The 25,806-nt window shown below is 43.3% G+C and overlaps 1 protein-coding gene across 2 annotated transcripts in view; it reads left to right on the forward strand.

Moving 5' to 3' along the window:
• Positions 1-20,410, forward strand: part of chid1 (chitinase domain containing 1) — a 150,007-nt gene extending 129,597 nt beyond the window's left edge. For both annotated transcript variants that reach the window (XM_059975399.1, XM_059975398.1), the window contains 3 exons: positions 13,936-14,016; positions 19,577-19,619; positions 20,113-20,410. In XM_059975399.1, coding sequence (XP_059831382.1) covers positions 13,936-14,016; positions 19,577-19,619; positions 20,113-20,211 — 223 coding nt within the window. In that variant the 3' untranslated portion in view covers positions 20,212-20,410. The remainder of the gene's footprint in view (positions 1-13,935; positions 14,017-19,576; positions 19,620-20,112) is intronic.
• The last annotated feature ends 5,396 nt before the right edge of the window (positions 20,411-25,806 follow it).

Genomic DNA, 25,806 nt, shown 5'->3' on the forward strand with positions numbered 1-25,806 from the left:
GAAAAAAGAAATAAAAAGTAAAAAGTAATGAAATTATCTTTGAACAGGAAAAGATGCCTTCAACAGTGCCAACAAGTACAGTAAGGGAAAGGTTGCAGTATGTTATTACCATGGCAGATCTACTGAGATTAACTCTAGCCCTTGAAACCATCCCTGAACATCTGTTGTGTGTTGCTCTTTTCCTGTCATGTTTTAATCTTGGATTGTTTTGTGCAGGAAGAGATTGCCAATGTTCTCTGAACAGTCAGGGTCCTGCTTCTCATTAAGACATCATTCACAGCACGCCAGCAGCAGAGCACCTTTAACCCGGAGTAGCATATTTTGGTGCTTGATAGAATGAAATGATTTGCTGAGAGTGGGTGATGCTGACAAGGCCAAATTTATTTATCAGCTTATTGCCCTAAGAAAATAGCAACAAATTTCAATGAATTGCTCACTTGAACACTGCTTGGTGTGAGCTGATGCACTTTGAGAGGACGAATAGGGGTAGGACATACACAGTGAATGGCTTGGAAGTATTAAGGAACATCAGGACCCTGGTGAACAAGTCCAAGGATCCCTAGTGGCATCAGCAAGAGGCACATTAGGTGGTGAAGACATGGGAGACTCAGATACTGCAGTCTGAAGATGCACACAAGATGTTGGAGGAACCCAATTGTAGGTGCAGAAATATGAGCAAATAAACAAACTGTGAGAGGAACAGCAGGTCAGAGAGTATCTGAGGAGGGAAATGTGGATAGTTGATGTTTCAGGTATGGATCCTTCATCCCAAATTGATCTGATCTACTGAGTTCCACCAGCAGTTTGTTATTTTGCTTCAGCTTTCTGTACCTGCAGTCTCTTGTCTCTCCAAAAATGTTATACATGCAATGCAAATTAATTCTTTTGAGTCATGGAGTTGTAGAGCACTACACCACAGAAACTCCCTTCAGCCCATCTAATCTGTGCTGAACTGTTATTCAGCCTCTGGGCCATAGCCCTCCCTCCCTACCCCTCCCATCAAGTACTCATCCAAACATTTTAAACATTGCACCTGTACCTGCATCTACCCCTTCTGTTGGCAGCTCGTTCCATGCTCCCACCCCTCTCTACATCTACCCTTCTGTTGGCAGCTCGGTCCATACTCCCACCACTCTCTACATCTACCCCTTCCACTGGCAGCTCGGTCCATACTCGCAGCACTCTTGTGAGTGAAGAAGTTCTCTTCAGGTTCCTGTTAAATATTTCACCTTTCACCCTAAATCTATGCACTCTATTTCTCACCCAACCTCAGTGGAAAAAGCCTGCTTGTGTCTATCCTGTCTATACCCCTCAATTTTGTATACCTCTTATCAAGTCTCCCCTCATTCTCCTACCATCAAAGTAATAAAAGTTATAACCTATTCAACCCTTCCCTATAACTCAAATCCTCAAATCCCAGCAACATCCTTGTAGATTTTCACTATACTCTTTCAATCTTATTGATGTCTTATTGCACACAATATTCCAATTTCCATCTCACAACATCTTTCACTACCTTAACATAACATCCCATCTCCTGTATCAGTACTTTGGTTTATGAAGACCAATATACCATAAGCTCTCTTTATACCCTATGTACCGTGATGCAACTTTTTAGGAATTATGGATCTATATTCCCAGATCCCATTGTTCAACCACACGCCCCAGTGCTCCATCATTTAAGTCCTAACCTAGTTTTTCCTCCCAAAGTGCAAAACCTCACACTAGCCTGAATGAAATTCCATCTGCCACTTTTCAGCCCATTTTTCCATCTGGTTCAGATCCCACTGCAAGCTTTGATAGCCTTCTTGGCTGTATTTTACACCCTTAATCTTGGTGTTATCCGCACATTTACTGCTGCTGTTTACCACATTATCATCCAGGTGGTTGATATAGATGACAGACAACAACAGACCCAGTACCAATCCTTGCTTCACACATGGGCCTCCAGTCAGAGAGGCAAGCATCAAATACCATTCTCTAGCTTCTCCTGCTAAGTCAATGTTGAATTCAATTTACTACTGTAATTGAGTACCAAGCATCTGAAACTTCTTCATCATTTTCCCATGCAGGACTTTGTCAAAGGCCTTGCTAAAGTCTACGTAATCAACATCCACTAGCTTTTGAGTGGTTCTAAAAATGCAAGTACTTTGCAAGAATCTCATAAGTTTATGAAGTTGGACCTGGAGCATTGGTACAGACAACTGATGCTATCTGTAGTGCTTTGCTGAGCGAAGATGAAGATGAAGAGAACCAGTCTTTCCTGGCAGTATTCATTGTAACAAACTGCTGAGAGTGACCCAGATAAAGAGTGTGAAAGATAGGGATGTTAATGTGGTCCAGATGAGGGATGGTGGTGGTGTAGGTACATGTTTATCATACAAAGCTAACAAAATGTGCACAAAGACTTGTCACCCTACCCTCAAAAGACACATGGAGAAGTCCTTCAGAAACGGTTATAGAGAATACTGAGGAAACATAGCTGACAAAAAGACCTCTCCTGTCAGATTCCTCCTTCTTCAGACTTTTACCTCTTCCACCAATCATCTCCCACCTTCTCACATCATTCCCAAACCTGGTCTCACTGTCACCTGCCAGCTTATACTCCTCCTTCTTTACCCACTTTCTTTTTCTGGCTTCTGCCCCCATCATTTCTGATGAAAAATTTTGACCGGAAATGTGAACTTGTTTATTTCCCTCCATAGATATTGCATTTTATGTGTGTTGCAAGTCTTCAGTTTTATTTTTCATATGGATTGGGTCTGTATTCATCTGGACTGGTTCTTGATTCAAGTCATCAACTGTCCATTTCTCTCCATTGATAAAGTGGTGAAGATTGCATACAGAACACCTGTCTTCATTAGCAGGGGCTTTATAGAATATGAGAGCAGGGTTTTAGAGTCCTGTATACTCTGCTTTCTCCTCTTGCTACCCAGCAACAAGAAATACTAGTTTCTCAGTTGAGGTAAGACTACTCGTTTGGCTATCAGGGTTCCCTGGCCAGTTCTGTTCTCAACTTATAAAATTTTACTGTGTTTGCCTTCAATCTTTATGTATTCCCAGGGCTAAACCCACCCCATTGTCTCAAGCCTTGCTGTAGATCTAATTGCAGACTGGGTGACTAATTTTGTTGAACACCTTCACTCCATCAGTTGTGGCCATCTGGATCTCCCATTTGTCAGTGATTTTTAAATCTGCCTTCTTATCCCACGTCAATATGTCAGTCCTCAGCCTCCTCCATTGCCAAGTTGAGGATAAGCTCAAATTAGAGGAACAGCACCTCATATACCACCTGTGTTGTCTGCAATCTGGCAGCAAGGATATCAGATTTTCAAGCTTCCAGTAACTCTCCCTCACTAACCCTTTCCTCTCTTCTCCAGGTCCAGTTGAACTCCAACACTCTCTTTTTCCTTCCCACCCTTTCATCTGCCCATCACCCACGCACTCCTTCCAATCCTATCAGATTCTATCACCTGCAGCCCTGGTTGCCTCCACCTATCACCTCCCTCCCAACTCCTGTTGCTATTTCCTCGTACCCCTCGGCATCTGCCTATCACCCCTCATCAACTGGCTCCAGCTATCGCCGACCGACTCTTGCTCCACCCTTTCCTTCCCCCTTTTTATACAGGCTGCCTCCCTTCTATCTTTCCATCCAGATGAAGGGTGTCACCCTAAGATCTTGACTGTCCATTTCTCTCCATAGATGCTGCTTGACCTGCAGTGTTCCCCCAGTCTGTCCCGAGCCTTATAGGCTCATTAGGCCGGTGCTTATGCCAGTTTCCATGGCAGGAAGTGACAGAATACGAGACTTCCCCCCCCCCCCCCCACCAGATAGGATGCCAGTCAATCGCGAGGTTAACCCCCAGCATTTTGCTGGTACCCATTTTCAGCTGGGTGGACTGGAGCAATGTGTGGTTAAGTGCGTTGCTCAAGGACACAACACGCTGCCTCAGCTGAGGCTCAAACCCACGACCTTCAGGTTGTTAGTCCAATGCCTCAACCACTTGGCCACGCGCTACACAGCATAACAAGCTTACATCATTATATTAAGCATAAATTTTTTTGCAAGAAAGTACACAATGAGCACAATAAAGTCCAGTTCAGTTAAATTGTTCATAATATTTCTAAGCTGTGATGATTGGCTCTAGAAGCAAATGGTTGAAGGCAAGTAACTGTTCTTGAACTTGGTGGTGTGGGACTTCAGGCTTCTGAGCCTCTTGTCTATGGTAGCTACGAGATTGGCGGAATGGTGGGGAGCTTTTATGGTGGATGTTGCCTCACAACCAATACTTCTGTTTGATCACTAGGCCTGAAGTATCCAGGAAAGGTGTAAAGTATTCAGGTTCTCTCATTAGCAGACATATTCACAGAATATTGTCTGTTTTTGAGGCTTTCACTTCACTATTCTGATGGACAACTGACCCAACTTTAAAGGAATCAGTAGCCAGAGGTTAGCAAAGAAGACTAACGGACTAACTTAATCATATCAATTTAATATGATATAATTTAATTTAATCAGACTAACTTAATTATAAGATGATGAGAGGCCTTGATCATGTGGATAGCCGGAGGCTTTTTCCCAGGGCTGAAATGGCTAGCACGAGAGGGCACAGTTTTAAGGTGCTTGGAAGTAGGTACAGAAGAGATGTCGAGTAAGTTTTTTACTCAGAGAGTGATGAGTGCACGCAATGGGCTGCCGGCAATGGTGGTGGAGGTGGATACCATTGGGCCTTTTAAGAGACTCCTGGACAGGTACATGGAGCTTAGAAATAGAGCGCTATGGGTAATCTTGCGTGATTTCTAAAGTAAGTACCTGTTCGGCACAGCGTTGTGGGCCAAATGGCATGTATTGTGCTGTAGGTTTTCTATGTTTCTATATCCTAATGCAAAGGCTGGATATTAATCCAGTTATCATACTGTTACAAGGCTTATCCATTAGAAATAATGATCAGTTACGCACAACTGGAGTCTATTTATTGAAAGTACCTTTATTGGCTCAGTTCATAAGCATTTGAATTTACACAACTGAATTCCTATGTGCATACCTACTAAAAAGAGAAAAGGTAATACCCTAGAAAAGGGTATTAATCAATTTAATCTCCATGAGTCCGGTGTGGAATCCTCTACATCTGCGATGGCTGATCCCCAGAGAGTTGTTGCTGCTTGTGCTCCCAAAATCCTTCATTCTCCTGCCTTTACCAGATCGAAGTCTTGATGTTTCAGTTTTGTTGGATCAAGCTCATCTGCCTGAGCTGTCTCAGTTCTCATTGAATGTGCCCAGGGCTACGAGTAGAATGTTATGTCCTTCACCATCAGCTTTGTGCCTTAGGTGACTTGTTCCATTCAACTCTGAGTGGTTAAAACCAGTTAAACCAGGTCACCTGCATACTGGGTCCAGGTGACAAGATTACTTCTACAAACCTGCCATTTTACACAATAAACAGTTATTTGAGAATGGTCTCAGGTTTAGCAGATCATTCACAGAAACTCCCTGTGCCCTTGTTTAATTGCTTTGATTAAGCTATCCCAGAACAAGAATCAGTTCATCAAAATGGCAGCTGCAAGTACAGCTTCACAAAATCGCCACCTCCAATTCCTGTTCACTGATTTTAGTTCTTTTTGGCCAACAGTACAGACCATCTGAATTTCTTATTTATTAATAAACTTCTGCTACGATTCTTTTTACTCATATGTGTCTTGTTAAACTTCACAGCCATTATGAGCCAAGCGGGTAGGTATTGAGAAGCAAGTGCGAGTGTGTCTGTGTGGGTAGGTATTGAGAAGCAAGTGCGAGTGTGTCTGTGTATCAGATTAAGAAAGGATAACAGAAATTTTGCACAAAACATAAACACGGGGGGGGGGTGCATGGGTTGCTGTATGGGGAATGGGGGGTACAGTTTGCTGCAGCAGTTTTCATTCACAGAGATGACATTCAGCCAGAGGTCTGACCAAAGAGGAGAGTTGTAATGAGAGTTCAGTGATCTTCATGAGGCAGAAAGGGCATGGGAGAGTTTGAGATTAGATTGGGGAAAGGGTTTGGTGTGGGGCTCAAAAAGTCTTAGGAGAAGATGGTAGGTATTAAACCTGACTTTGTCAGTGTCACTGTAGGCCAGTGAGAGGAAGAGAACCTGCATTTAAGGCAAGGGTGGAATCTTTAAGCAGATACAAAGGTAGCATATAAGAGGCTGTTGGATAGACACAGAGATTTGCTGGAAACAAGGGAAAAAAATGACAGAATACAAAATAAAGTTTTACAGTTACATAGAAAATGGCGTACAGCCAAAGAGGTGCAAGACCAGAATGGGTAGATTGTGAGGTGAAGAGTCCAGTTTATTGCATTAGGGAGTCATTCAGTTGTATTGTAACAGTGGGTAGAAGCCTGTTGATTTGTGCTTTCAGGCCTTTGTATCTTTTGCTGGGGGCGGGGAAGAAGCAATAATGTCCATGGTGGGTGGGGTCTTTGCTTATGTTGGCTGCTTTACCGAGACAGTGAGAGGTGTAGAGAGAGTCTGGAGGGGAGGCTCCTTCCATGATTCACTGAGCCGTGTCCACAATTCTGCAATTTCTTGCAGTCTTGGGCACAGCGGCTGTCATGTCAAGCTAATGCGTCCGGTAGGATGCTTTCTATGGTGCATCAATAAGAAGCAGTGAGGAAGTAGTCATACTGGTGAACTTTCTTGGGTACATCCTATGTTGGAGAGAATAACCTGGTGCAGGAAAAGATACAGATGTGTTAAAGATACCCCAACCTAGAGTTCCCTCCAGCATTTCAGCATCCCGCAGGCACCCTCTCACTAACAAGAGACAGATATCACTCCTTCTGCAGCGAGAGGGGAGAGCCTCACCATTTCGATGATACAGTCAGTTTGGAGAGTTGCTTTTCATTTCAAGCTCCCTGATTTGAGAATCAGCAGAAATCTCTCACTCACCATTGAGAGAGAGGAATTGATCACCGAGTACAGAGGCCTCTGACAGCCACTCTTGCTGTCTTCGATGTTCCAGCTCCCACTACGTTTCAGGTTGCAACACTGGTGAGAATTTTTGTCCACAGGACTGTGCAGCACCAAAACCCAAAGGCACCCAACTTCAGGCCAAACCTGGATGTATCAAAAAACACAGCCAATTGGCAAGCTCCAAGATTGGGAACTTGCTACTGTGTAGAGCCACAGTTTGAGGGCCACTGTAGATGAAAGACCCAAAAGGACCCTGGCCACCCTGAATAGAGATATTAGAAGAGGAAGAATTCAACTGTTTCACTGATGGGCTGAGGTAAGTTGTCTTCCAGCACCATCTTTAGCTCCACCCCAGTTGTTGCTTTTCTTAAATTTGTGCAACCATCCTGCTGAATATTCACAATTACCTTCACCTTTCAGTTCATCATGATAGATCTTTGCTTGTTTCATGATCAACATACCGTTAAGCGGCATATGTTCACTCTGACACTGACAAATCCACTCTTTCATTGCAGGATCTAGATCTTCATGTTTTGCTTTTCATTTACCTCTGTTAGTTACAACCAGTATGTGAGGTCACCTCTCAGACCTCTGCTGTGCTAGTGCATTGCCTGGGACTCTCCAGTGCCTTGTGGAATTTTCCATTTCTGACGTTATTGTCAGTGCTCAAAAAAATTCTGGATTTTGGAGGTTTTAGGATTTTGGAATTTTGGATAAGGGATGCTCAACCCATGAAAAACTTGCAGCAACATCAAAGGCATGTAGATACAGACAGCACACAGAATATAAATTATACATAAAGTTATACCGTATAGTAAATGAAGGGACTGTGTAAACAAGTCATTAGTGCAAACAAAACACAGAAGTGAGTCCATGGTAGTGCAGGGTAATGAGGCAGGGTTAAAGTTGTGCATCAAGAACCTGATGGTTGTAGGAAAGTAGCTGTTCCTCAACCTGGTATTGTGGGACTTCAAGCCTCTATATACCTTTTGTTTGATGGTAGCAGTGAGAAGACATGACCCTGATGGTGTGGATCCTTGATAGATGCCACCTTGAGACAGCATCTCCAGTAGAATCTGTCAGCGGTGGGGAGGGCTGTCCAAACTGTGACCTCTACTTTCTGTAGCCTGTTTTGTTCCTGTGCATTCGGATTGCTGCACTAGGCCGGGATGTTCTCAATCTCCATTTGTCTCCTTTAAAATAATCTGTTAAGGCTCCAAAATACAGACTCCTTACAGACAGTAGTTTGAATTGAACCCTGGTCACTGGCATTGTAATGGCATTATATTAATCACTATTGTACCACCCCAATATAATTTCTCTCTAATCCAGACAGCATCCTAATAAACCTCATCTGTGCCCTCTCCAAAGCCTCCACCTCCTTCCTATAATAGGGTGACTGTATGCAATACTCCAGATGTGGCTTAACTGGAATTTTATTAAGCTGTATCATAACTTCCTGACTCTTGAACCCAGTATTTCCAACTAATAAAGGCAAGCATGCCGTATGCCGCCTTTACCACCCATTCAACCTATGCAGCTACTTTCAGGTATCTACGAGCCTGGACCCCAAGATGCCTCTGTACATCAACACTGCTAAGGGTCTTGCCCCTTTGCAATTGCTTTCCAAAATGCATCACCTCACATTTGGTCGGATAAAGTGACGTGGCGGATTTTTAACATCATAAACCAATGAGTTGTTTGTTATGTCTCCCTGCTTGCTGTGAAACCAAAGACACCTGTTTCTCCCTTATTAGGGAGAGAGAGAGCCTGTGGTATGTTGAATACCGGGTGGAATGCGAAGTCTGTGTCTTTGTTGTTGCTTTACTCATGCTTGAGTGCTTGGTGGCAGGTGCCAATGCTTTCTTTTGCTGGTGGGGTGGGGGGATTTTGGGGTTCTAACACTTGACTGTCATTCATTCTTTGGGGCACTCCTCTGTTTTTGTGGATGTTTGCAAAGAAAAAGTATTTCAGAATGTTATATTGTATACACTTATCTGGCATTAAATGTACATTTGAAACCTTTGATTAAACTCATTTGATTTCATGCTACTATCAGATTTTATCTTCTGCAGCCCAATGTTACTTCCACCTGTCACCTCCCAGCCGCTGTCATTATTTCCAGCTTTCCACCCCTATCTGCTTATCACCCCTCCTCACCTGCCTACTCTTGCTCCATGTCTGCTCCTCACCTCTTTATATTGGCGATCTCCCCTCTACTCTTTCAGTGCAGAAGAAGAGTCTCAACTTGAAATTGTAACTGTCCATTTCCCTCTGTTTTGTCTGACATGCTGAGTTCCTCCAGCAGTTTGTTTCTTGCCCCAGATTCCAGCATCTTATGTCTCCTAAATTTATGTGAGTTGGATGTAGCATGAGAATGGAGTGTATCAGGAAATGAGATGGTGGGGTAGTCCAGACCAAGGGGTCAACCCTACTTTTGCAGGTGCTCTTCAGATTCACAACACTGGCAGCTGCCTGGGTATGTGTATATTGGAGGGTATTTATGAAACTGCACTGAGAGCTGGTGTGGTGATGGAAGATGAAGTAGCTGTTGTTACGAAATCCCGTAACTGGATCACTTACCAGCAAAGATAGAGAGGTCCGTTGAAGTCTGATGGTACTATTTTTAAATGTCTTTATTTATGAAGGGGCACAAAAATAAGATTAATACTATACGTCGTCACTACTCAATCTAAAAGCGCGGGTCTAATAATAACCATCAATAAGAAACAGCTTGATTGTTTTCTAGGGGATAATATATTGTCCGATGGAAATATAAAAGTCACTCAGTTCCTGCAGGCCTCAGCCTTTTGGGGGGACCGCTGGGTTTCCACTTGTTGGAAAGAGAGAGATTGGTGAGAAAAGAAACTTGCCCGGGTCTTTTATGAAGCAAATCCGTTGAGTCAGGGGAGTGGGCTTCCCCGTTGTTAGCTAAAAGCTGGTTTCCGTGGTTCCAGTCACCGATTCCAGCAACGGAATCGAACGCACGTGACTTCCTTCAAGTGGCTTCCCGCTACTACGGGATCGTTAGCATTTCTTCTGGTGCGTCTGAAGGGGGTGTTCCCCCAGACCCTCTTTTATACTTCCTCACGTGGTCTCAGATATCAATCAGGTTGGGATGTTGCAATCTCTCTCAACCAGCCCACTTTGCCTGAGGGCTTGCACGTAGCATACTCCAATCCACAACCGTGGTCTCCAGGAGACAATGGTCACTGTCGCATTATTTTGCATCGCGGTGGAATGAGGTATTCGGCACGTCTCTCTCTCTCCATTTCCTGGGTCTACTGACCCCCCCCCCCTCAACTAGTGCTCTTGCGATTCTCACAAAGGAGGGGGCTGCGGACATAACACTGTGAACATGAGCTAATGTGCCTTAGAGCAACAGGTGAATGCAGGGTGGAGGTACGAGACTGCAGATGCTGGAGGCTGAAGCCAACGCACATCTGTTGGAGGAAATTCGGGACCATCTCTTTGCATCCACAGATTATCTCCTTTTGTTACAGCCTCTCCCATCCTTTCATCTGTTTTGATAATAGATGGTGACCCAGATTACCAACAGTAGGTGATTTTATGAGAATATCAAAGAGTGAAATGGAAAATGTTTTGATGTGTTCATTACCTGGAGCATGTATGACACAAACACGTGTCACTTGAAAGCTGAGTGCTTGTTCTACAGTTCTGGATCAGAATAACTACGGTATGAGAGGAACTGCTTGAACACTCTGCCAAGATCAGTGAATGATGCACCACCACCAGTGGGAGGCATAGAAGCTGACTGGGAGCAGCAGTGTTTTGTTCACGGCCAGGTCTGTCTGTTGAATGAGTTGCCACATTGCATCCAGGACTGAGTGTGTTCTGTCTCATGACCAATGCTGTCACGGACAACTGTGGTAAGCAGGTTGGCCCTGTATGTGGGTTCTCTCATCACCTGCTCTAGCAGGGGTTCCAACCTTTTTTATGCCATGGACCAGTACCATTAAGCAAGGGGTCCATAGACCCCTGTTCTATAGTGTGCGTCCTTCAACACTCAGTCAGACTGGCCTGTGTTGATACTGCCATATCATTCTCCATGATGGATTTTGAACTTCAAACTTTGTGCATTCACTGGCCTAACTAAATACAACTTTTAATGCAGACCACCACTGACTCATCAGCAAGGAGAAGTATTAAGGATGGATTTTTATATTCAAAATTCAGAGGAGGGGTTTATCAATCCCCAGATTGGAAACTCAGATCCATTTCACTGTTCTCCCTTCATGTATCCCTTCATGCTCTGACTAATCAAGAATCTATCAACCTCTGCCTTAAATATACCCAATGACTTGGCCTCCACATCTGCTGTGACAACGAATTCCACAAATTCACCATTCTCTGGCTAAAGAAATTCCTCCTCATCTCCATTCTACATGTATGTCCCTCTATTCTGAGGCTGTCCCCACCTCTCCACATCCACTCAATAGGTCCCTCATTTCACACAGTCCATGAATTGAAACCTGGACCCCACTGCATTTGCCTCTCTCCATAATAGGTCTATGAAGGACATGATCTCATTGGCTCTCCATGCGGCCTTGAATCACCAGGACAATACTATACCTATGTCAGGAGCTGTTTATTGACTACAGTTCAGCATCTAACACCATCATTCCTACAGTCCTGATCAAAAAGCCCCAGAACCTGGGCCTCTGTATTTCCTTCTACAAGTGGATCCTCGACTTCCTAACCAGAAAACTACAATCTGTGCGAACTGGAAATAACACTTCCACCTTGCTGACAGTCAACACTGGTGCACTTCACAGGTCTGTGCACTGCTGTACTTTCTCATCACCTCTGTGGCTAGGCACACCTCAAATGCCAAATATAAATTCGCTGATGATACAACCATTGATAGCAGAATCTCAGATGGTGACAAAAGGGCATACAGGAGCGAAATATTTATCAGTTCAGTGATGTCACAGCAACAACCTTGTACTGAATGTCAGTAAGACCAATAATTGTGGACTTCAGAAAGGGTAAGATGAGGGAACACCCACCAGTCCTCATAGCGGGATCAGAAGTGGAAAGAGTGAGCAATTTCAAGTTCCTGGATGTCAATATCTCTGAGGATCTTACCTGGACCCAATATATTGATGCAGCCATAAAGAAGGCAAGGGAGCAGCTGTATTGTATCAGGAGTTTGAGAAGATTTGCTTTGTCACCAAATACGCAAATTTCTAAAGATGTACCATGAGAGCATCTAACTGGCTGCATCACCTTCTAGAGTGGTGGGAGGGGGTGGGGCCTAATGCACAGGATCAGAGTAAGCTGCAGGGAGTTGTAAAATCAGTCAGCTCCATCATGGGTACTAGCCTCCGTAGTATCCAGGACATCTTCAAATAACAGTGCCTCGAAAAGGTGAAATCCAATATTAAGGACCCCCATTACACAGAATATGCCCTCTTCTCATCGCTACCATCAGGAAGGAGGTACAGAAGCCTGAAGGCACACAAGCAATGATTCAGGAACAGCTTCTTCTTTCCCTCTGCTGTCCAGTTTCTGAATGGACGTTGAACCCATTAATACTACCTCACTACTTCTTTATTTCTATTTTTTGCGCTACTTATTTAACTTTTTATATATATGTACTTACATATAATTCATACTTACAAAAATTCATAGAATTTTTTCTCTCTACTATTAGGGATTGCATTATACTGCTGCTGCAAAGTTAACAAATTTCATGCTATAGGCCACTGATATTAAACTTGATTCTGATTTTATTTCTCCTACACCTACCTTCACTTTCTCCTTGAAGGTACACCTTCACCTCCTTGGTCTCATTAACATCATGCCAGTGTTCACTTGGCTGAAGCAGTGTCCAGAGAGTGTTAACTCCTGTGACTCTGCTGATTCATTTGGACCCTAGCTATTCATATTCTTCCAGAACCACCTTCTTTGTCTTGACTGTCGTTAGTTCCTTTGTCCCACACTGCGATTCTCTCCTACCCTGAAGAGGTCTCAACCTTACTTGGCAAGTAATACAGCCTTCTGGTCTCATTCTGGTAGTTGCATTGAACAGCATCTGTTCCTTACTACCACCCACTTCCATTTCAATTCCCCCACCGTAAATGGTGCTGTGCATCATGATGGCTTGGCCAGTTTCCTCACTTTCCTGCCTCCTCTGCAAGAATTTCATGTATTGTTTCCTCTAGCACCTCTTTCTGGATCTCCACATCTGCCTCACACCCTCCTGTCTCTCACGACTAACCAGTTCTATGGTATTATATTGAAGCATTGAGACTTTCTCCCAGTAACTTTCCTTGTTGGTCTATCACAGTGTCCGGATCTCAGAATCCAGTTCATCAGCTCTGGGCTGCAGTTCTGAGGCTGCAAGAAGCAGATGTTAACTGCAACACAATGCCTGTCCTCTCTCTGTATGCTTAGGTTACTAGTTAACTAACTTAAATTCTCAAATGCTTATTTATACAAGTTCATCATAATTTTATCTCATCCAAAACTTAGTTTTGAGATACTAGTTTTAGTTAGTGAGATGCAATAGATTAGAATTTTGGATAAATCCCTTTAAAATGGGGAAAAGGGATCTGCAATCAGATTGCACCAGATAATGTCAGACTCACCATCAGATTAGCTCCCTGACTTAAGTTATATTTAACTGTGCTGTGATTCATTTGCAATCCTTGTCACACAGAAGTCCTTATTCAACAAAGTGCATGCTGTAGTCACTGCTCTCTGTCGACAGAGATGTAGTTCTGTCAGTTTACTGTGGGTGACTATTTTGGGGGTATTTTCTGATCCTCTGTTTGCCGATTTATTAAGTATATTATTTTTCAAAAAGCAGAGTCTCATGAAAGAGATCATTACACCAGTAGTTGTCCTCTTACAAACCCAAGGAAGGCACCTCTACTCACTTCCCATCTCTTAACACCTCTGCTACAAAGAATGTCTGCACGCAACCAGCTTTTCACTCACCTGTTTATTTTTACAGGTATATAGAGATTCTGAAAGAACACAAGGCAAAACTGCTGTGGGATGACCAGATTGGTGAACATTACTTTGAGTATAAAAGGTGAGCTTTTATATTAAAATATGCTAATTAATGAGCCACTCTTCTCCTTCCTTACATCTCTGTCCTCAGATGGTCCTCAGTGATCTTTCCCAAGGCGCTGCCATGCTGATGAGGTGCAGAATGAAACACGACAGAAGATTTTTCGAACATTCTGACAATGAGCTAGATGTAGAAAGCGAAGTCGGTGTGAGGTTTGTGACAAAACGAACCAGATTTATAGGGGTTGTCAGAAAGGAATAAGTACAGGGGTGTTAATGGAAACAGTTGTAGTGGAGATTCAGTCAGCAGGCTGTGCTTGGATGGAAGGTATGTAAATGACTGCATTTTCTCTGCCTTCACAAACGAGAGGAATTCAGATTCATATCGTTTTACTGTCATATACACCAGGGGGTAATGAAATTCCCTGCCTGTGTGAGTAAACAATATGTATGGATATAATAAATACTATGTATACAATAATAAGTGTGAAACAACAGGGCAGCCGTGTAAAATGAACTGGGCAGAAAGAATGTGTTGTTTTCTGGGTCTGAGGCCTCTGTTGGTCAGAGATGACCATGGATATTGCTTCCTAGCTGTCTGGATACGAAAGCCTGGGTAGTACAATACAGAGAGCAAGCTGTTGCCCATGTAGCAAGCTCTCCCTCTCCACGCAACTGATGAACCGAAAGGAACGGCAGGGACCCAGCAGCATCGCTGTTGCTAGTCAGCGTTGAACTCAATGTAGGACTGCCTTAGGGACTCCAGCTGTGTAACTTTCCCTCAGGGTTTTCTTGCAAAGCCTTCCCCATGAGTGGGTATCACCCCAAGAAATTGGAGGTTTGAAATCAGAGCTTTCCTTCTAGCTGCAAACCATGGCTGATGAGCTCCATCTGCCTGAAGCAACTGGATTTAATGTACCTATAACCTACCTTTGCCCCTTCTATCAGTAAAAATGGCTCTGCTGAGCTTAGTAGCTAAGCATACATGAAGGCCGGGAGCTGGACTTGGTTGTCAGAGGCTAATTGAGATGCATGCAATTGGGAGCATCTAAATAGCTAGATGGAGCTTGTTCCCATTACCACACCTGGCTATAACAACCTTAAGGAACCTGTGTTGTTTTAAACAGTAATTAAAAGCATATAGATCACCAGACCTGGATAAAATGTACCCATGTTCTTAAAAGCAGCAAGAGAGGAAATTACCTGGCCTCTGACCATCATTTTCTAGGATTTTTTTGACCACAAATGTAGTGGCAGTGGACAGAAAGGCAACTACTGACAGTATTGTCTGACAAAAAAAAGAGTAATGTATGTACTGCTCACAAAAGATGAATCTCTGGACTCAGAATCCCAGAGACTTATGCAGATAGTTAAAGGGGGGTAGATGTATGTGATTTGAGGGCTTGGGGGAATTGGCACAGAAGAGGAGATGGAAGTCTAGGGCAAATCATGTTAAATGTTGGGGCAAGCTTGAGGTGCCTAAATCTGAATCAGATTTAATATTGCAGGCATGTGTCATAAAATACTTTGTTTTGTGGCAACAGTACATTGCAATACATAGGAATAAAAACCTATAATTTAAAAAATATGTATTTATCTATCTATAAATATTTATATTTATATTGGAAAGAAAAAAATTAAGTTACCCGAAAATCTACCACAGCCATGTCTTTAAGGCAAAGCCGCAGGCTCCCCACTCTAATACTGTCACACTCACACAATGGCCACTCCCCTTAAACCTACCTAACTTCCTTTTTTTTTTAGCCTTTGCTAAGTGCCTAATTATTTTGCAATCTCTGGTTTGAAGAATGTCCCATCTGGCCCCATCCACTTTTTCAAAACTCACTTCCATAATGTACAATCCAACACTTTGCGAACTCTGCCATGTAAAATGTGTTTTGAATTATATCCTCTAGCTTATATCACATCTTTTCATCCTAATACCCAAATATAACACTTCACATTTCACACCACTAAATTTCATTTGCTGTCTATTTGCCCATTTCCTTGAAGTCATTCTCTGTCCTCCTCATGGCTCATTTTGCCTCCAAGTTTTGATCATTTGTTAATTTGGAAATTGTGCCATTCTCTAAAATCCAAGTCAGGAATGAATATTAAGGAAAGCAGTGCTGTTAGCAGCACCCTCTGGTGTACACGTTCCTTCAACCCGAGTACCACGTGCACAGGATGGTACAGTAAAGAAGATGTACGGCATGCTGGCCTTCATTGCTAAGAAACAGTAGAAAAGTCTGGAGGCCATGTTTCAGCTTTTGTAAGCTACATTTGGAATATTGTGAGCAAACATGAGGAAATCTGCAGATGCTGGAAATTCAAATTCAAACAACACACACAAAATGCTGGTGGAACACAGCAGGCCAGGCAGCATCTATAAGGAGAAGCTCTGTCGACGTTTCAGGCCGAGACCCTTCGTCAGGACTAACTTTGTCAGGAATATTGTGTGCTGTTCTATCTCAAACATCACTGGAAGCTCTAGAATTAATAAAATCCATCTCCAAAAATCTAAAAAAGAGGGTGGCATGGCTTTACCTAACTTTCGTTTATATTATTGGGCAGCTAATATACGTTGTGCTACCTTCTGGTCTTTCTTCCATGGCCAACCCGAGTACCCTAACTGGGTGGCGATGGAGCTGAGCTCCACTAAAGAATTATCTATCTCTGCACTTCTTGGCTCTGCACTCCCTAGTCGTCTGCCCAGATCAATAGCTAATCCTCTTGTTGGACACACTTTGCGTATATGGGCTCAGATCAGGAAATGCTATGGTTTCCAGGGGTTTTCTGTTTCCAGCCCTATTGCTCATAATCACCTTTTTTTACCTACTACATACGATTCAGCATTCCAGGTTTGGTATAGGAAGGGCATTAGACATTTTGAAGATCTTTTCATTGATAATCGCTTCGCTTCTTTTCAGCAGCTCTCTGTTAAGTTCAATCTGCCCAATGCTCATTTTTCAGATATCTCCAAATCTGACACTTTATTGCTCCTTTAATTCCTAACCTTCCTGAAATGCCTGCAAAAAATGCTATGGACCTATTTCTTTCCATGAATCCACTAGGTAAAGGCTTAATTTCAATCATCCGAGATAAACTAGCAGCCTTACGACGGGCCCCCATGGATAAAATCAAAATGGCCTGGGAGCAGGATTTAAATATCTCCTTATCTGAGGAGAGCTGGGATTCAGTTCTCAAATCGGTTAACTCAACCTCTCTTTGTGCTCGCCACTGCCTTTTACAGTTTAAGATTGTTCATAGAACCCATTTGTCTAAATCTAAACTATCTCGATTCTACCCTAGTGTTAGTCTGCTCTGTGATAAATGCAAGAGGGGCGTGGCCTCTCTCATCCATATGTACTGGTTCTGTCCTAGCTTGGAGAAATTCTGGAAAGATGTCTTCACTACGTTTTCGTGAATTCTGAATCAGCACCTAGAACCAAACCCCTTAATTGCTCTGTTCGGTTTTTGGGGCGAGACAGATTTATGTCCGGGTCCGACCAAATGCCGAATATTATCCTTTGCCTCTCTTCTGGCTAGACACTTGATCCTCCTCAAATGGAGAGATGTTGCCCCGCCCACTCATGCTCAATGGCTTAACAACATCATGGCCTGTTTGGACCTCGAAAAAATTCATTATTCAGTTCTCAATTCGGATCTAAAGTTCCATAAGGTCTGGGGACCTTTTATCGAGTACTTTCATAACCTTCCTCTTGACTAGGGTTTTTTTTTCTTTTCGGTCCCTTGCTTTCAGCTCCTTTTTTTCTGGTAGAAGGCATTATTACCCTCTGTTGCTGAGTGTATTCACAGTCTGGGAGTTTGGCTGTCCTGACTTATACTCTCTATATTGTGTTGTGGTTGGTCTGTTGCTGTTGTTTTTTCTTGTGTTGTGGGGCTTGGGGAGGACACTAAGCTTACGTCTTTAATTTAGGTGCTTTTTTTTGCTAAATTCTCTTCCTTTGTAGCATATTGTTATTGTATGCTTAATTTTGCACTGTTTTAATGTTCCTCATTGGGATTTGGGGTTTTTAATTTGTAAAATGTTTTGAAAAACTAATAAAAAAAAATAAAAAAAACCATCACTGGAAGGATGTGGAGACTTTGCAGAGAGTCACATTACTGGAAGAATGTGGAATCTTTGTTCTGGTCACATCACTGGAAGAATATGGAAACTTTGGAGAGGGTGTAGGAGAGGTTTACCAGAATGTCACAAGCACGTGAAGATCTGCAGATGCTGGAAATCCAAAGATCCAAAGGAGGGCCTCAGCAGCCCAGGGTCTCGGCCCGAAATGTTGACTGTTTACTCTTTTCCGTAGATGCTGCCTGACCTGCTGAGTTCTTCCAGCATTTTGTGCGTGGAAACTGGATGTTGCCTGGATTGGAGGGTATTAGATAAAAGGAGACGCAGGACAAACTTGGATTGTTTTCTGTGGAGTGTCAGGGGCTGAAAGGAGATCTGATGGAAGAATGCAAAATTGTGAGCTGGATAAGACGGATTGATGATTTGTTTCTTTCTCAATAGAAATGTTAAATTCTAGAGGGCATCTGTCTACGGTAAGGGGAAAGATAAAGGAGATTTACGTGGCAAGCTTGTTTTTACATGGAGAGTGCCTGCGACAGACTGCCACGGTAGTTGGTGGAAGCAGATACGCTAGCAACTTTTAAGAGACGTTTAGACAGACGCATGAACAGGCAGGAAATTGGAGTGTATGGATCAAATGCAGGTAGCTGTACAGTTGAAACTAGTGTCGTGGTCAGTACAGACATGATGTGCCACAGGTCTGTTCCTGTGTTGTACTGTTCCATGTTGTTATTTGTTATTCAGCTAATGTTACTGTACTCCTTGTTATTGCATGATCTTCAGTCTAAGTGACAAATCTAATGTGGAGGTGCTTTCAATCAGTGTGTGTTGGACTGTTGGTATTCTGTCAGTAACCATCATCACATGCTTGCTGAGAGCTGTGAGCTGGGTGCCATGATAGCTGAGTGGTTGGCACAACACTATTCCAGAGTTCAGAGTTCGATTCCGGCGGCGTTCTGTAAGGAGTCTCTGTACGTCCTCCCCGTGGAATGCGGGATTTTCCCTGGGTGCTCCAGTTTCCTCCTACAGCCCAAAGATGTACTGGATTGGTTGATTGATCTTTGTAAATTGTCCCATGAATTCATGAATTAGGTTAGGGTTAATAGGGCATACTCTGTGCTACATCGCTAGATAAATAAATAAAATTAAGGGATCTAATTTTAGCTGGCATTGATCTGGTGGGCCAGAATGGCCTCCTTCATGGCCACAATGTTAAATGGTCCTGTGATCTTGGGGTAGTAGTGTTAATGTACTAGCTGAGACAAGTGAAGGTGTTGACCCAGGTACAGTGGTGAATGAACTTGGTCTGGTCTATTACTGGGAGCTGTGCTGTATACAGAACTTGTAATGGATGATGCACCCCACAGATTGTTAAAGGGAAAGGGGTTTGGTCTACTGATGGAAATAGTTCTTACTAATTGGTAGGTTAACCATAATAATGAGAGGCAGTGCCCACAGTGCCCACTTAATAATGCCCTTTTCTTGTTTCCAGGCACCAGGGCGGGAAGCACGTTGTCTTTTACCCAACATTAAAGGTAAGTGAGGAGGGGTTGTGGTTTGAGAGCATTTCTACAGTAACTCCTGAAAGAGTTACTGTAGCTGGGGGTTGGGGGGGGGTGTGTGGGGTTGGTCCTTTGGAAGCCCTATAATGGCAGGCACTCCTAACATTCCCTCTGGGATGAATGTGAATTGAAGAACTGCAGGGGCAGTTCTGTCAATAATTTCATAGTCTGAGCTCCTGACTGGAAAATTTAGTTCAATCTCAAATAAGAGAAAATCTGCAGATGCTGGAAATCCAAGCTGCACACACAAAATGCTGGAGGAACTCTGCAGGCCAGGCAGCATCTATGGAAGAGTAAACAATTGAAGTTTCAGGCTGAGACCCTTCAATAGGACTGAAACATTGACTGTACTCTTTTCCATAGATGCTGCCTGGCCTGCTGAATTCCTCCAGCATTTTGTGTGTCTTGCTTGCATTTGGATATCTTTGTATATACGATTACTTATCTCTTTTCACTTTTTTTGCAGTCTATACAGTTACGATTAGAACTGGCTAAAGCGTTGGGCACTGGAATCTCCATCTGGGAACTGGGACAGGGGCTGGATTATTTCTATGATTTACTGTGAACATGGCATTCCCACAAACACAACCCTTTGGAACCTTGGAACCCATTTCCAGGAGACCAGAGGGTGGCCATATCTGATCTGAGGAGAATTCAGAAGCTGAAGTGAATTTTGAAGCTCTCAGAGCTAAAAGCCCATTTTCCAAAACTTGGTTTAAAATAAGTTTTGAGAGCATTTCTAATAAAGTCAGAGTTCATTAGGACATCTGGGTGGGTTTTTTTTCTGCCTTGGTTTCACTCACCAGTTTCTTGTGCTACACTAACACACAGTGGGATCCTGGCTGGGGGATGATTTGGAAATGTTTTAGCCTATGATGACAAGCAAAGCAAGTACCTTCTTCACTACTCTATCCATCTGTGTCACCATTTTCAAGGAGCTATGGCCTTGCACTCTGAGGTGCCAGTGGTGTTGCCTTCCTGTCAGATTGAACCAGTGTGGCCATTCTCCTCTGACCTCTCTCATTAACAAAGTTCAAAGTAAATTTATTAGCAAAGTACATACGTATATGTCACGATATACTACCCTGAGATTCATTTTCTTGTGGGCATTCACAATGAACTACAATGAACACTATAGAGTCAATAAAAAACCACACACAAGATGGACAAATAACTTACGTGTAAAAGACTACAAACTGCAAATACAAATAGTAAAATAATAATAAGCAATGAATATTGAGAATAATGAGATAAAAGAGTCCTTGAAAGTTAGTCCATTGATTGTGGAAACAGTTAAGTGTAGGGGTGAGAGAAGTTATCCCTTCTTCTTCAACAGCCTGATGGTTGAGGGGTAATAATTATTCCTGAACCTGGTGGCCCCTGAGTCCTGAGGCTCCTATAGGGGATTCTTGATGATGGATGCTGTTTAACTGCAACAGCACTCCTTGTAGATGTGCACAGTGGTGGGGAGGGCTTTTCTCGTGAAGGTCTGAGCTGTATCCACTACTGTTGTGGGCTTTTCAAGGCCATTGTGTGTCCATACCACACTGTGATGCAACCAGTCAGGATGCTCTCCACAGAGCATCTATAGAGGTTTGTCAAGGTTTTCCATGACTTGCTGAATCTTCACAAACTTGACAGACAGACATACTTTATTGATCCCGAGGGAAATTGGGCTTCATTACAGCTGCACCAACCAAGAATAGTATAGAAATATAGCAATATAAAACCATAAATAATTAAATAATAATAAGTTAATCATGCCAAGTGGAAATAAGTCCAGGAGCAGCCTATTGGCTCAGGGTGTCTGACACTCCGAGGGAGGAGTTGTAAAGTTTGATGGCCACAGGTAGGAATGACTTCCTATGACACTCAGTGTTACATCTCAGTGGAATGAGTCTCTGGCTGAACGTACTCCTGTGCCTAACCAGTACATTATGGAGTGAATGGGAGACATTGTCCAAGATGGCATGCAACTTGGACAGCATCCTCTTTTCAGACACCACTGTCAGAGAGTCCAGTTCCACCCCCACAACATCACTGGCCTTACAAATGAGTTTGTTGATTCTGTTGGTGTCTGCTACCCTCAGCCTGCGGCCCCAGCACACAACAGCAAACATGATAGCACTGGCCACCATAGCTTCGTAGAACATCCTCAGCATCATCCAGCAGATGCTAAAGGACCTCAGTCTCCTCAGGAAATAGATACAGCTCTGACCCTTCTTGTAGACAGCCTCAGTGTTCTTTGACCAGTCCAGTTTCCCCAGGTATTTGTAATCCTCCAACTTGCAAGGAAGTAGAAGTGCTGCTGTGCTTTCTTTGTGATGGTACTTAAGTGCTGGGTCCTCTGAAGTGATATCGCTGAGGAGTTTAAAGCTATTGACCCTCTCCGCCTCCTGGATCCCCAGTTTCCTCCTCCTGCTCTTTGGTTTTTCAGGGTGCTAAACACACAGCATTGTGCACCTGTAATGAAGATCGTGGAGGAAATGTTGTTGCCAATTTGAGCTAACTGGGGTCTGCAAATGAGGAACTGAGGATCCAGTTGCATGGCCAAAGTGGGCATAAAAGGCTCATCTGGGAGCGAAACCTTGAAGGCCACATATATCACTTGGTTTTACTTTGTAGGAGAGTCCTACCAGAGCTGCTGAGCATTGGACTGTGATTCCAGTTCTTGCCAACAGAACTACTACTCACTGGACGTTCTTTTTTGTTTTTCATACCATTCTCAGTAAACTCTAGAGATTATTGTGTGTGAAAATCCCAGGAGACCAGCAGCTTCTGAGATACTCAAACCATTTGGCGCCAGCAATCATTTCACGATCAGGCACTTAGATCGCATTTCTTCCCCATTTTGATGTTTAAGCTGAACAATAACTGAACCTATTTATGCATTGAGTTGCTGCTACATGATTAGTTGATTAGATACTTGCATTAACGAGCAGATGTACTTAATAAAGTAGCCACTGAGCATGTACAGTATACTGTACATTACAAACAACAAAGGTTCCAGCTCCAATCATCTAACTGCCACTAATTCAGTTCTCTTTTGATCTTACACAGTAGAATAATAAACCTTCCAGTGAACGTGGCAAATGTAAAGGGAGCACAGGAATATGGCTCCAGTGTTTTAAAGGGAGCATGGAAATCTGGTGTCTGGAGGGGAATAGAGGAACTGGGGACCCATGTTTCTATATTTTTCTATGCAGAAGTCATTCAACTGCTTCACAATCCCATTCCCATTCATATTCCGTTAGCTTTTCTCCCCATGTTCCCACTAATCCTACCAGCCGCCTAGAGAGACAGTTGACAATGACTAATTAACCCCCCCCCCCCCCCCCCCGTCTTTGGGGTGAGGGAAAACTGGAACATGCAGAACCCACACACTCATGGGGAAACATGCAAACTCCACCCAGTCAGGATCACATCCCTGGAGGCACTACCAGCTGTGCCATAAAGGTTTTATAGGAGCTACATAAAGGCTGCAAACAACAGGAAACCTTCGTTCTTTTCTCTGAGGTATCGGAAATGTTGGAGGCAGCCTGATAGATGTATATGCATATTATAAGACCAGAAGAATTAGGCTGTTTGACCCATCGAGTCTGCTCCACAGTTTCATCATGGCTGATCCAAATTTCCTCTCGATCCCAATCTCCTGCCTTCCTGCTGTATCCAGAGCAATCAAGAATCTATCAACTTCTGCTTTAAATATGCATAAAGGCTTGGCCTCCACAGCTGTCTGTGGCAACGAATGCCACAGATTCACCACTCTCTGACTAAAGAAATACTTCATCATCTCTGTCCAAAAAGGATGCCCCTATATTCTGAGGATATGTCCTCTGGTCTTGGACTCTTTTACCATAGGAAACATCTTCTTCACATCCACTCTGCCAAGGCCTTTCACCATTCGATAGGTTTCAATTAAGTCACCAATATTTCTTCTGTACTCTAGTGAATACAGGCCCAGAGCCAACAAACAGATGACAAGCCATTCAATCCTGGAATCATTTTCCTGAACCTCCTTTGAACCATCTCCAGTTTCAACACATCCTTTCTAAGATAAGGAGCCCAGAACTGTTCAAGCTACTCAACGCGAGGCGTCACTAGTTTTTTTTATATAAAGTTTCAACATTACATCCTTCCTTTTATATTCTATTCCTCTTGAAATGAATGCTAACATTGCATTTGCCTTTCTCACCATAAACTCAACCTGCAAATTAACCTTTAGGGAATCCTGCACAAGGACTCTCAAGTCCGTTTGCACCTCAGATTTTTATATTTTCTCTCCAGTTAGAAAATAGTCAACCCTTTCGTTTCTTCTACTAAAGTGCATGACCGTATACTTTCAGACACTGTATTCCATTTGCCATTTCTTTGCCCATTCTCCTAATCTAAGTCCTCTGTAGCCTCTCTACTTCCTTAAAACTATCTGCTACAACTATCTTCATATGTCTGAAAACTGCAACAAAGCCATTAATTCCATCATCCAAATCATGACATAACATAAAAGGAAATAGTCCCTACACAAACCCCTGTGGAACACCACTAGTCACTGGCAGCCATCCAGAAAAGGCTCCCTTTATTCCTATTCCCACTGGCCTTTTGCCAATCAACCATTGCTTTATCCATGCTAGAATCTTTCCTGTAATCCCTTGGGCTAGTAGCTTGTTAAGCAGCCCCATATGTGGCACCTTGTCAAAGGTCTTCTGAAAATCCAAGTACACAACATCAACTGGATCTCCTCTGTCTGTCTTGCTTGTTATTCAAAGAACTCCAACTGATTTGTCAGGCAAGATTTTCCCTTGGTGCTGATTATGGCCTATCTTATTATGTGCCTCATCACTGTGGATAAGGCTCCTAGTGGATAAGGCATCAGTCTAGTGATCTGAAGGTCACTGGTTTGAGCCTCAGCTGAGGCAGCGTGTTGTGTCCTTGAGCAAGGCACTTAACCACACATTGCTCTGCGACGACACCGGTGCCAAGCTGCTTGGGTCCTAGTGCCCTTCCCTTGGACAACATCGGTGGTGTGGAGAGGGGAAGGCTTGCAGCCTGGGCAACTGCCGGTCTCCCATACAACCCTGCCCAGGCCTGCATCCTGGAAACCTTCCAAGGCGCAAATCCATGGTCTCACAAGACTAACGGATCCCTATTACTATTACCATGTGCCTCCAAGTACCCTGAGACCTCATCCTTAGCAATCGACTCTAGCATCAACTCCTGATCACTGAGGTCAGGCTAACTGGCCTTTAATTTCCTTCCTTCTGCTTCTCACCCTTCTTGAAGAGTTGAGTGACTATTGTAATTTTACAGTCTTCTGGAACTATTCCAGGATCTAGCGATTCTACTGCCTCCACAATCTCTTCAGCCCCCTCTTTCAGAACCCTGGGTGTGCACCATCTGTTCCAGGTGAGTTACCTATCTTCAGTTTCCCAATAACCCTTTCCCTAATAATGGTAACTTAGCAAACTTCATGACCCCTGACACCTGGAATTCCACCATATTGTTTGTGTCTTCTGCAGTGAAAACTGATGCAAAATGCCTATTCAGTCCATCCATCATTTCCTTATCCCCTATTACTACCTCTCCAGCATCAATTTCCAACAGCCCGATATCCACTCTCACCTCTCTTTTACACTTTAGGTATCTGAAGAAACTTTTTGTATTGTCTTTAATATTATTGGCTAGCTTACTTTCATATTCTATCTTTACCTTCTTAATGACTTTTTAGTTGCTTTCTCTTGGTTTTTAAAGCTTCCCAATAATTCCCCACTAACTATTGCTTTGTTATATGCCTTTTCTTTGACTTAAAATACTGTCCACCACTTATAACAAATAATATCCAAATGCTCCATCTGAAATGACTGTAGTGACCTTTTATTCATTTTCGGTATCTGAACATCCCCAGGAAGGCCAGCATTTATTGCCCATGCCTAACTGCCCTTGGGAAGGTGGTGGTGAGCCTGTTTCTGGGAAGGTATTCCCAGAGAGCTGTGCTGTTAGAGAGTGAGTTCTAGGGTTGAGATACAGAGATGATGAAGGGTCGGTGATAGATGTGATGGGCATCGAACGTCACGGGGAGGTGACGAGCCTCTCCTATTAAAGATTGTCCCAGCCAGAGCAGTTGTTGTGTGTCTCAGAGAGGAACCTATGGGCAGGCAGTGAT

Source organism: Hypanus sabinus, chromosome 7, assembly GCF_030144855.1.
Source record: "Hypanus sabinus isolate sHypSab1 chromosome 7, sHypSab1.hap1, whole genome shotgun sequence".
NCBI lineage: Eukaryota > Metazoa > Chordata > Chondrichthyes > Myliobatiformes > Dasyatidae > Hypanus > Hypanus sabinus.